Source organism: Papio anubis, chromosome 2 (genome assembly GCF_008728515.1).
Source record: "Papio anubis isolate 15944 chromosome 2, Panubis1.0, whole genome shotgun sequence".
NCBI classification, from domain to species: Eukaryota; Metazoa; Chordata; class Mammalia; order Primates; family Cercopithecidae; genus Papio; species Papio anubis.
In genome coordinates, this window is record NC_044977.1 from 123,080,744 (window position 1) to 123,093,813 (window position 13,070).

At 37.7% G+C, this 13,070-nt stretch overlaps 1 protein-coding gene across 6 annotated transcripts in view; it reads left to right on the forward strand.

Moving 5' to 3' along the window:
- Positions 1 to 13,070, forward strand: part of GOLIM4 (golgi integral membrane protein 4) — a 79,519-nt gene that overhangs the window by 49,696 nt on the left and 16,753 nt on the right. For 3 of the 6 annotated variants that reach the window (XM_009201399.3, XM_003894862.4, XM_017955728.2), the window contains exons 5-9: positions 1,146 to 1,296; positions 3,164 to 3,246; positions 3,768 to 3,851; positions 7,672 to 7,830; positions 11,313 to 11,645. In XM_009201399.3, the coding sequence (XP_009199663.1) occupies positions 1,146 to 1,296; positions 3,164 to 3,246; positions 3,768 to 3,851; positions 7,672 to 7,830; positions 11,313 to 11,645 (810 nt within the window). The remainder of the gene's footprint in view (positions 1 to 1,145; positions 1,297 to 3,163; positions 3,247 to 3,767; positions 3,852 to 7,671; positions 7,831 to 11,312; positions 11,646 to 13,070) is intronic. The other 3 variants (XM_017955729.2, XM_017955730.2, XM_009201400.3) reach the window with 2 other exon arrangements.

The window sequence follows — 13,070 nt, forward strand, 5'->3', positions numbered from 1 at the left end:
TATAGTTGTAATGGCTCATCATATTTATCACTTGATTACATAGAACATTTTAAAATCATTACATATTTTCTTATAAATCAGGCTCTCGGTTACCTCATTTTTAATTTTCTTCTTCTCTCTATCCATTAGGGTTTTATGTTCATTTACTTTCTCACAGTGGTTTTCCTTAGACATTTTATTTTATCTTACACAGACTGGAGGCTGTAGAACTATTAAAATGCTTCCTTTTTGTTACTAATATTTAATAAATGTCCTTTTACTTACCACGGGAACATAATTTATTATTTAAAGATTCTCCTTCCTTGGTCCTTGAGTAAAACTCATTATTGTGTGTCAGGAAGAGAATCATTGTTTCTGTCAAGCTGGAAGAGACAGGCAGCGTGCAGTTATGCCCTTCACAGCATGCACTTCATGCCAGCATCTCCACCCCACCATGCCTTCGCCTCGCTCTCTGTTTGCTCTTATCTTTCCCTCTAATATCGGTAGGGCATGCACTTTTTATTGAAACCGGAATCTTTTCTTATTATCAAGAGAGCAGTAAATGAATTAAAGCAAAGCATGCTTTCACATTAAGCACTTGGAGACTGTAGCGTTTATCTGGATCATGATTACATTGTAGGATTATAATCAGAAATAAGGTAAATAAAAGTCAATTCTCTAAACAGTTGATTACTATTTCCAAAGGGAAAAGTCTCATTTACTCTCTCTCTTTTAAACTGAGTTACCAGAAAGGCTGAAATACCAAAGAAGAAAAATTAAAGGCATTGCTGGGAAAACATCAGATCAAAAGAGGAAATCCATAATACCCAGGGAGGGATAATTTTGCCATTAGCCTTACCTTGTTTCCACAGTAATTTGTGTCCCTGGGAATTTTCCCACATTTTTCCCTTTTCCATCTCTCATGCTAACTTCTTAAAAATTAAGAGGAAAATTATCTTTGGCTGTGATCCCAACTGTTCATTTGAAATCCAGGGTAAATGGAGGGAAGCTGCACAAATTAAAGCAACTTGAGAAAAACGAAGCCTATTTCTTCATTTGTTCATGCTTTCTTGCTTTCATTTGTTTTTGTTTACTGTGCTGTCAAGAAATAAACTCTCATATACTTCAGAGAATGTATATTTCTACTCAAGTTTTCATCTTTGCAGAGCCAACACGAGGAGCTAAAGAAACAGCACAGTGACTTGGAAGAGGAACATCGCAAACAAGGGGAAGACTTCAGTAGAACATTTAATGACCATAAGCAAAAATACTTGCAGCTGCAGCAAGAAAAAGAACAAGAACTTTCTAAGCTAAAAGGTATTTGGAAATCTAATTAGCTAGTTTATCTCTACATAAGTACTGATATTAATGTTTCAGTGCAACTGTATACTGTTGTTTTGAGTGGTGATTGATATACATTTATCATGTGGTCCTTTATCAGCCACTTTTTCTTTGTAACATTTCACATGTGTCTTCATCTATTTGGGTTTGTTTAGGGAAACAGAATAGACTATGTAGTGTATTCTGTTATATCGTAGATTATTCTGTTGTATCTCAGTGGGGCACGTGGCCCTGTTGAGTAAGACAATTTTTCTCTTAACTGAGTTGTGAGACATATAGCATCTCTGATCCTTACCCACTAAATGCTATAATGTTTCTCAGTTACTGCCACAATCAAAACTTGCTCCATATATTTCTAAAAATCTCCAAGGGAGCAGAGACTTACTGTTGATTGCCAATAGTAACTGAAAAAAGCTCAAGTTCTACAGTCAGACTGCACAGGTGAATCTTGGCTTCTTTACTAGCTGTGTGACCATGGGTTAGGTTGTGTGACAACTGTGGGCTTCATTGTCTTACCTGTAAAACTGGGATAATCATAAAAATATCAACCTTGTGGAACTGGTGTGAGAAATAATTTACATAAAGCATCTAGAATCGTTGCTCATAAATTTGCTACCCATCAACATCTGTGTTAGATATTTTCATAGTAATATGGAACAAAATATATCACTTTTCTGAGTGCATGTGAGTCCTGGAGAAAGAAACCAGTGCATTCTACAATGAAATATTTAGGTGAACTCCAGATTAATCACAAGACACACGTCGTCTTCCCCACTTTCTACTGGGCACGGTGGCTCACGCCTGTGATCCTAGCACTTAGGCGGGCAGATCACTTGAGGTCAGGAGTTAAAGACCAGCCTGGCCAACATGACAAAACTCCGTCTCTACTAAAAATACAAAAATTAGCCGGGCATGGTGGCGCATGCCTGTAATCTCAGCTATTTGGGAGGCCAAGGCAGGAGAATCGCTTGAACCCAGGAGATGGAGGTTCTTTCAGTGAGCCAAGATTGCACTAAAATTAAATACATTGCTGGGGCATTGCACTGCACTCTGACCTGGGCAACAGAGAGAGACTGTCAGAAAAAAAAAAAAAAAAAAAGGGTGCTAAATGAGTTTAAAGTGAGATAATTGGTTTTCAGAGGCGTATGGTGCATGCAAAAACAGTGGTCACGTCCAAATAATGTTTGTAGTTTAGTTCATTGTAGTGACCCAGTTTCCTGGTTTTGGTAATGTACTATATTTATATAAGATGTCATCATGATGGGAAGCTGGGTGTTGGGTCCTTAGGACCACTCTATACGTTTTTTGCAATGTTTCTCTATAAGCATTTCAAAAGAAGTAAGTTACAACAAAAAGACATGCAGGAGTTAGTCATGAGGCAGTACTACAAAGGGTTAAGGGTCTATGCTTTCTGATTATTTTTATGTATCTTTAAAATTTTAAATTACTTTAAAAAATTTGACTGAAATGCTGAAGGTTTGTTTTTAATTTGTGAAGAGATTCAAATCTGAATACACCTACCCATTACATTTTATTCCTAAGGGTTTGCTTATTAACATAAACATCTCATATTTAATTCCTAGGTAACGAAAATTCCTTATCTTTTGTCTGTAATGCAAAAGTTACTTAAAAGCATTTAAAGTACTGAACCAGAATGGATTGAGATGTCCAGCTAAAAACATGCTACATCCCAATACAATTTTTGTTGATTTTGAATATTATGTTGTCTGAGTTCAAAGTAAATTCTAAAATAAGTTATAGGTGGCTTTAGATATGAAAATAATAGAAACAGAATCCTGGAAGTTTCAAGACTTTATGTGTGATCCTTCTTTTTCTAAAATAGAAACTGTATACAATTTGAGAGAAGAGAATAGACAACTAAGGAAAGCACACCAAGACATACATACACAGCTTCAAGATGTCAAGGTAAAAGCCAAACGTTTCAGTATTTAGTGTTTGTCTGCTGTACTTGGTAGAATGACTTTAAAAGTCATTCCCTAATTGGCCTGCTTTACAAATCCACGTTGTTGTTGTGGGCTTTGCATTAACTAGAGTGTACCTAATATTTTTACCACTTCAGCATTGTAAGCTAAAAGATGTTCTGAAAATCTAAATGTTCTCATTAATACTGAAATTATTATCATGCTAAATAGTTACACTTTAATAAGCTTTTTATTTATAAAAGTTTACTAATAATGAGAGGTTTGTTTCTTTGGTTTTGATTTAATTATAAATAAATAATTATGGTATTTGGGTAGCACATTTTAGATTTTGGAATACTACATAAAGTGTGGTGTTCTCTCTACAATGATTTTTAAACTTAACACATGCTGCTACAACAACAAATAAATAAGCAAGTAACGTTTGGGTAGCCATATCACGATCAGCCAAAGAAGAATTTGTCATAGAATGTTAAAGCTCAACATGTAAAATTCTTTTTTGTGTAGCAACAACATAAGAATTTACTCTCGGAGCATGAACAACTTGTAGTGACTTTGGAAGACCACAAGAGTGCACTAGCTGCTGCACAGGTTAGAAGGGTAGCAGCCTCTGTGGGTTCTTTTTACAAGTCTGCTTAACATTTCTCAATTCCTTTATGCATGTAGTCTCTTACAAGCCAATCTTCAGTGAGTTCCTTAGGACAGAGCTATCCTAATCCTGAGAACCATGCATGCTTTCAAAGTTCAGTTAATAAAACATTAAATAAACTTTTGATTATTTTTTGCACTGGTTGTGCAGTACATTTATGATCATTTCTTTTCACTGCAGTCCCTACGTGCAGTCGTCTCATACTTGTTTAAATCACAGAAATGATCTCACATATATGGTCTTTTGCAACTATCTGATCTGTGTTGACTCTTGGTGTTGTATCTGTAGGATTTTATGCTGCTAGCTACCGAAATAAACTGTTGTCAGACTTTTTCTTCTGTGTCTGCCTTGCTCCCAGCATTCTAGCCTGCACACCCTCCTTTTGGAACGAGGCTTATGTGTTGTCGGTCAAATTACAGAAAAGAAGAGTCAACAGAGAAGGAAAAACAAGAGTCATAAGCTCCATTTGTTCAAACCTAGAACAGCCCCCTGGCACAAGGCAGGCCCTCAATATATATTTACTGAATGAACAGGGGAACAAATACAAGTGTTGGAGAGCTTATTAAAGCCATTTCATGCTAAGTGTTATGCGGCTTTCTAGTAGAAGCAAGGAAACAGGAATGGCTAGTTTAGTTGCTGCTGTAAACTAGATCTTCACTTTTATTCCTACTGGAGGAATTATGATAAAAGAGCAAAGGTAAACTATCTGTGCTCATCAGGAAACCCATGTTGGTTTTCTTTTCTTTATAAAATTATTAAAAGGTACAATTTTCTGTCCCTGACCCATCTCAGAGGCTGTAGCATCTGTGTTTGTGAGATTCCTTTTCTAGACAGTCATTGATTAGGTATCTCCTCCTAACCTGTAGTTGTGTAGTGATTTTTTTACATGTGTATAAATGAAATTGACATCAGGGATCATTTCATTTCACATCTTTTTTATAAAAAATTTTGTCAAGTGTTATTTTATATAGGCTGTTCTTCTTACTATAAATGTGACAAACTGATTTGAGTGCTCTGTGTGCTGTAATGGCCATAAATGTTAGACTGAGCAACAATTTGAAAATCCATAAAAAGATAAGTAAAATCATTTATTTGATGACCAAAACCAAATTCTGGAGTAGCACCCTGACAATATTACTGACAGGGTTTTATAATAGAAAAAAAAAATTTGGCCGGGCACGGTGGCTCATGCGTGTAATCCCAGCACTTTGGGAGGCTGAGGCGGGCGGATCACCTGAGGTCAGGAGTTTGAGACCAGCCTGGCCAACATGGTGAAACCCCGTCTCTACTAAAAATACAAAAATTAGCCAGGCATGGTGGTGTGCGCCTGTAATCTCAGCTACCCAGGAGGCTGAGACAGAGTCACTGGAACCCAGCGGGGCAGAGGCTGCAGTGAGCCGAGATTGCGCCACTGTGCTCCAGCCTGGGTGACAGAGCAAGACTCCATCTCAAAAAAAAAAAAAAAAAAAAAAAAAAAAATTTCTTTTTAACTTAACCTATGGTTATAATATTCTATTTATTGACATATCTGTGTTTGGGAGAATGCTGAAGGTTTGTCCTGCCTTAAAAAAAGGTGTCAGAACTAGGTGCAATCCTTAATTAGAGTCATATGTGTTAGTCACTTGGGACTGCTATAACAAAACACCCTAGACTGGTTGGCTTATAAACTGTGGAAATGTATTTCTCACAGTTCTGGAGGCTGGAAGTCCTAGATCAGGATGCCAGCATGGTCAGACTCTGGTGAGGGCCCTCTTCTTCCAGGTTGCAGACTGTTGAATTCTCCTTGTATCTTCACATGGCAGAAAGTAGACCAAGAAAACTCTCCTGGATCCCTTTACAAGGGCTCTAATCCCATTCTGGAGGGCTTCACCCTTGTGACCTCATTACCTGCCAAAGGCCCTGCCTCCTGATCCATCACATTGGAGCTTTGGATTTTAACATATGAATTTTGAGAGGACACAAACATTCCGTCTGTAACACCATATTACGTATTAAGACTTACCCCAAATCTCCTTAAAAAAACAAATGCTGTTTCAGGCACCTGCATTTCTCATGTAAATCATCTTAGGAGATTCTGCCTTGACAACTTGATTTTTAAATGTAGTTGAGCATTTTATTTAATCCTCACAACCTTGTGAGTTATATAATATTGTACCCTTTTATAACTAAATAAACTGAGATGAAAAGGGAAGTAAAGTAGCGGCCCAAAATCAATGACCAGAACCGAGGCTGAAGTTCAGGTTATCCTGACTTTGAAATCACGCTCAACTCTTAAGTGGTATTTTTTGAGACTTCCTGCATCACAGGTACCTGGGCTTTGCCCTAGACCTGTTGAATTATAATTTCAAGAGTAGGGGACCAGGAGCCTACATTTTTAATATGGTCCCTAATTGTGCAACACACAATTACTGCCTTCAAAGATTATGTATCTAGGAGAAAGAAGGAGTAGAATTAAGTTTTGTGGATTGCTCCATATTTATCTTAAAATATTAAAAGCATTGCTATGTGGATGTCATTTATTTTTTACCACGAAAGTTGGTTTGCAAATATTTAGATTTCTCAGATAAAAGCCATTGCTAGTCATATGGTGCAGTTTTGTACAAAATTATTAAAAGGCAGTGCCCTGGGAATTATTTAGCAAGCAGATTTCATTACCCTAGTGTACATTAGAAAAAAGCAAAAAAGCACCTCTGTCAGGGTGGAAGAGCAGTGTGCCATGCTGCATAGCCATGGCAGCAGGAATGCTGGTGGGTTCTGGCCCCACTCACCTGCTGTGCCCCGCACACTGAGGAGGTGGCCCTGTCTGGGAAGCTTGTTGAGAAAAAGACTTCTGTGTTCTCTGCGTGTGTTTATATGCCTGTTTACACACATGATATTTGTTTTCAGGATAACAGTATTGGTGTATAAATGAGCAAAGTATACACAGTGTCTCTTGATTTTGTTAATTAATTTATTTTTTTCTAATTTTCTAGCTCCTTGTATTAAAAATATTACACAGATATCCACACATCCCACCCCATATACACACAGATGCAGCTGTATGAGCAGATTCTAGTCCTATACCTATGTTAGTACCTTTGTCACTTTAGAAGAAAAGATCATTCAGAATCGAGGATAAAAATCCAGTCTGTATCACAGCTGTGCCACTGTTTTCCAGAAACCACTGAGCACAGTGTAGGAAACATTCTGGCAAATAAGGGATTCTATCTGAGCACGAATTAACTGAGGGGGAAAATGGTAGCCTGAGTAATTTATACGTGTGTGTGTGTGTGTGTATGTGCGTGGTTGTATTTAAAATTTATTTTAAACCTATGACTCCTTTCTACTGAAAGATTTTACTCAGATCATATTGGTAAAAAGTATCTGCACTTGTATTTTTATTATTGTGTGAGTTTTTAATGGATTTTTTAATATGATAAAACATCACATGGCGGTCTTACTTTTAATAGTGATATTTATATTAGTAAGTTATTTACAAAAGTTCTGACTTCAGTGTAGTATGGGAAACTAACATCTGTCTTAGACATTTTTTCTGTTTCCTTCAGCTCTATTTCTAATTTGCATGTGCTCAAAAATGATTAACATGCCCAAGTAAGAATAGTTAATGCATGGAAACAATCTGCCTGTTTTTCTAACTTGTATTTAGGTACAATATTTTTGTCTAGTTTTACAGTGTACCCAAATGCCCATCTATGAATGGGCATTCATAGAGTCCCTCCTCAAATTGTGCAATTTGTATCCAATTGTGCAATTTATATGCAGACTCAAGTTGCAGAATATAAACAACTGAAAGATACTCTGAATAGGATTCCAAGCCTTCGAAAACCTGATCCAGCAGAACAGCAAAATGTGACCCAGGTGGCACATTCTCCACAAGGTTACAGCACAGCAAGGGAGAAGCCAACCCGAGAGGTACAGGAGGTAAGAGGCATGAACTGGTGATCTATGGTTAGGTCACTTTCTCTGTCAAGCTGCCAAGAGGGGACCTGCTCTTAATATTGCCAGCTTTTCTCAGAGAGCAGTAGTTCTCAAATTTTGGTGTATACCAGAATCGTCAGTAGGGCTTGATACAACACAGATTACTGGGCCCCAGGCCCAGAGTTTCTGATTTAGTTAATTTGGAGTGAGGCCTAAAGATTTGCATTTCTAACTGATTCAGCTGGTCTGAGTAGCACACTTTGAGAACTGCTGCTAGTGTTTTTTTTTTTTTTTTTTTTTTTTTTTTACCCCGAGATGGAGTCTTGTTGCATCGCGTAGGCTGGAGTGCAGTGGTGCAATCTTGGCTCACTGCAACTTGTGCCTCCCAGGTTCAAGCAGTTCTCCCTGCCTCAGCCTCCTGAGTAGCTGGGATTACAGGCGTCCACCACCATACCTGGCTAATTTTTGTATTTTTAGTAGAGATGGGGTTTTGCCATGTTGGCCAGGCTGGTCTTGAACTCCTGACCTCAGGTGATCCGCCTGCCTCAGCCTCCCAAAGTGCTGGGATTACAGGTGTGAGCCACCGCGCCCGGCCACTGCTAGTATTTTCTGAGAAAGACTTTAATGTCTTTGTCTTTATTCATGTAGGTTTATTTGTCTTCAAGGAGCTGTAGTATCTGAGTTTTTCAAGGTTGGGGATTTTGAGGGGGTTAAGGTGAGAAGGTTAAATGATCATGAGGATTTTATGTGATAGTCAACCCGCTCAAATATTAAAGTTAGTAATATATTTGAACTTGGAGCAGTGCTAGGTCTACACAGAGCATGTCAAAATTTGAATTAAATGACCTGTTTGACACTCCTCCAGTATGAGTGCTAGTCAAGTATTACACTTTTTTATATTCTTGTTCTTTATAAAAATTAAGCCTTACTTAAGAATATCTCATAAGTGAGACATCAGAAGTAGTTACCATTATCATTAATTTCTACAAAATTTTTTTTTAATCATCTATAATAAAAAAAAGGCAAATATGATTATCTTTCTGACAAAGTGGTTGTTTTTAAATTTTTTAAGTTCAGGGGTGCGTGAGCAGATTTGTTATGTAGGTAAACTGTCATGGGAGTTTGTTGTAAAGATTATTTTATCACCCAGCTATTTAGCCTAGTACCCATTAATTATATTCCTGTTCCTCTCCCTCCACCCTCTGATAGACCCTCCAACCTCTGATAGTATTCCATGGTGTATATGTATCACATTTTTCTTTATTGAAGTCTGTAATTGATGGGCATTTAGGTTGATTCCATGTCTTTACTGCTGTGAATAGTGTTGCAATGGACATACACATGCATGTGTCTTTATAGTAGAGTGATTTCTATTCCTCTGGGCATATACCCAGTAATGGGATTGCTGAGTCAAATGGTATTTATATCTTTAGGTCTTGGAGCAGTCTCCACACTGTCTTTCATGATGGTTGAACTAATTTACACTCCCACCAACAGTGTATTAGCACTCCTTTTTCTTCATAACCTTGCCAGAATCTGTTATTTTTGACTTTTTAATAATAGCTCTTCTGATTGGTGTGAGATAATATCTCATTGTGGTTTTGATTTGCATTTCTCTAATGATCAGTGATGTTGAACTTTTTTTTTCATATGATTATTGGCCACATATATGTTTGTGTTAGTCCGTTTTCATGCTGCTGATAAAGACATACCTGAGACTGGGTAATTTAAAAAAGAAAGAAGTTTAATTGGACTTACAGTTCCATGTGACTGGGGAAGCCTCACAATCATGGTGGAAAGCAAGGAGGAGCAAGTCCCATCTTACATGGATGGCAGCAGGCAGAGAGAGCGAGCTTGTGCAGGGTAACTCCTCTTTTTAAAATGGTCAGATCTCGTGAGACTTATTCACTATTGCGAGAGCAGCATGGGAAAGACGTGACCCTATTGACTGAGTTACCTCCAACCGGGTTCCTCCCACAACATGTGGGAATTCAAGATGAGATTTGGGTGGGGACACAGCCAAACCATATCAGTGTCTTCTTTTGAAAAGTGTCTGTTCATGTCCTTGGCTCACAAAGTGGTTTCTAACATTAAAGAGAAGACTGAGAAAACTTTCCACCAAGTTATGGTAATAATTAAATTGATGTTCAGGGTATTCCTTCAACAGACAGGTTCAATATCCTCATGGACTCTTGTTCTTTCTCAGGCTCTTATGTTAATGACTAAAGAAAGCGTGACCAGATCACTGGCCTGGTAGTTGGTTCTATTCTCTGCTCTTGTCAGACTACCAGTTTACTGGATTAATCTTCCAGTGACTCAGAGCTTCAGTTTTTCCAACTCTGAGATGGAGATAGAAGTTATCTGCAGTAACCTTCCTTGCTAGGATCTTGTGAAGATAAATGACAAATGTTTGAAAGTACTTAGAGCTCTTTAGAGAAATATTTTTCTGTAAAGCTGGGACAGTATTAAGTCAAACTTGCCAGATATGTGAGGATGTCGCTAGAATGTGCAACTCCAGTTGTCCTCAAATGTCTGAGAAAGGACTTTTCTCCCCAGTTTATTAATACAGTCCAGTGTCTCACATTTGATAATTATATCTCTGCTAATTTAAGAATAGGGTTTCACCATTTGTTTCAATTTTGGGAGAGCAATCTGACCAAAGAAGGTTTTGGTTTTTTTTTTTTTCCCCCCTGATCCTGAAGGTTAAAGAGAAAAAAAAAAGAGTGACATTTGTTTCTGTTGATACTTTATTCTCTTTCTTCCTCACTTTCTAGGTAGTGCAAATCATATAGAGATCGCTGAAACTTATAGGGAGAACTGATTTGAGTCAACTAGTTTTAGAGGAGGGATATTCTGAAAAGACATTTCTTTTTTTTTTTTTCTCCTCAGGGTTTTCAATATTAGCAATAAAAATATTTACAAAAGACTCCTGCTGGTTTGCAAAGAAGAATTACTACTTTAATACATTAAAAATATTTTACTGTGTCTTGTTTAACAGGCACTATGTTGAACTAACATGGATGTTCATTAGTAATGGCATTCTTTTTTAAATTAGTAAACCAAACTAATAAAAACTAAACCCAACTCCTCAATTTTATCTTACCCTTCTCTTTTCAAATAGTTATTGAAAACAAAATTTACATTGAAGAAAATTATGTAAATATTTCATCACTTGAAGCTTTTTATTCTAAGGGAAAATAGGAATTAGTTTACTTCTGAGATATTGGTTACATGGAGGTTTTATTTTCCAGGTTATTTACTGTATTCTTCACAGATGAAGCTTTGCTTATATTATCTATCTTATAAGTGAGATTACATAGTAAGAAAATTAAGTGACTCCATTGCAGCCATAAAGCCAGGACTGTATATATTTCTAGACACCTTCTTATGTTGTAGCCGCATGCCCCATAGACATGGAAATAAAGAAATTATATCATTACTTTTGAAATGGAAGAGTGTCATTCCCAGTGATGTGCTTGGCCTAGGTGTCTCGAAATAGTGATGTGTGGCAGAACCATGAAGCAATTCCTGGAAGAGCAGAAGACACAAAACTCTATGCTACCACCCATAAGGAGACAGAATTTCAGGCTCCCCCAGAACCAGTCCAACAAGAAGTGGAACGCAGAGAGCCTGAGGAGCATCAGGTAGAAGAGGAGCACAGAAAGGCCCTGGAGGAGGAAGAAATGGAGCAGGTCGGGCAGGCAGAACATCTTGAGGAGGAACACGATCCATCACCAGAGGAGCAGGATCGGGAGTGGAAAGAGCAGCATGAGCAGCGAGAAGCAGCCAACCTCCTGGAAGGCCACGCGCGTGCTGAGGTATGAGGTCACCCGCTTCTGGTATGGTATACTGGGATGGAAAACCTGGTGTTATTTTTACATGTTAAGGTAATATATCACAATCTCTAAAATAAAAATGAGAGTGATTCTACTAAACATTGTGTGCTCATATTTAAATTTTCTCTTGTAATGTTAATAGCAGAGCTGTTTGCATACCTCGGAAAGGTGGTTGGTGATCAGAGAGCACAACTGTTGTACATGTGCATTCTTCTTTTTGTCAGTTGTATACAGTCAGAGATTCATTCTCACATCACCTTAATAGAGTAGAACAGGTGAGCACCCAATGGAGCACCTTCCCAGTTTGTACCAAATTTTGCCTTGAGCATCTTGAGGCAGAGAAAAGTCTCATTTTCTATGATCAGGCGTCCTCCTCTCTCTGTTCATTTATTGTCAGTATGTTGCCTTTTGCATTCACCTTCAAGGTGGTTATTTAATTATCAAAAATCTGATTTTGTTACTTGGAGATATTCTACTGGGTAAGCATATCTAAACAGCCTCTGCTCAGGATCCCTTACTGGACACACCACTTACACGTAAGACTTTTCCCTTTCTTAAAAAAAAAAAAATGGCCAGGATTATTATAAATGATGCTTTAAAAGAAAACTCTACCCTTTCTTCTTTTAAACCAACACTTATTGCAGCTAGATGCCTTTCTTTTACTGCCTCTAAACTGAGTCTCAATAGTAAGTTACCTGGCCTTTACATGGATGCTGATCACCTTCTATTTATAACTCAAGTTTTATTTGGCCTCAGATTTTCTGAGACTTCAAGCTGCTTGAGGCTTTAGGCTAAGCAGGTGTGAAGACCTCTGTAGTTGCCCTCTTGGGTAGTTGCAAACTTAACCTCAGAAAGCTTCTTCCAGTCTTGTGTCCTTCCCCAATAGGGGAAGTAATTCCCCACCAGCTTTGCTTTCCAGCCCTCAACTTTCTTTGCTTTGGTGAGAATTGTGTGTGCTTTTGTTAGTTGGAGTATGGCAGTGAGGATGGGGAGTAGCTCAATGGAATACAGACATTTTTTATTGATGCATGACATGTGTGTATATTTTCAGAGTATGTACAATATTTTGAAACATTCATATAATGTATAGTGATCAAATCTAGATAATTGGGATATCCACCACATCAAACATTTATCTCTTTTTTATTTTGGGAACATTCAAATTCTTCTCTTGTAGCTATTTTGAAATATAAGATAGATTATTGTTAACCGTAGTCACCCTACTGAACTACCAAACGTTAGGTCTTATTCCTTCTCTCTAACTATGTTTGTACCATTCATCAGTCTCTCTTCATCCCCCTTCCCAACTCTGGTAACCATCAATCCACTCTCTGTCTTATCAAGATCCTTTCTTTAAGCTCCCACATGGATGAGAACATGCAATATGTGACTTTCTGTGCTTGGATT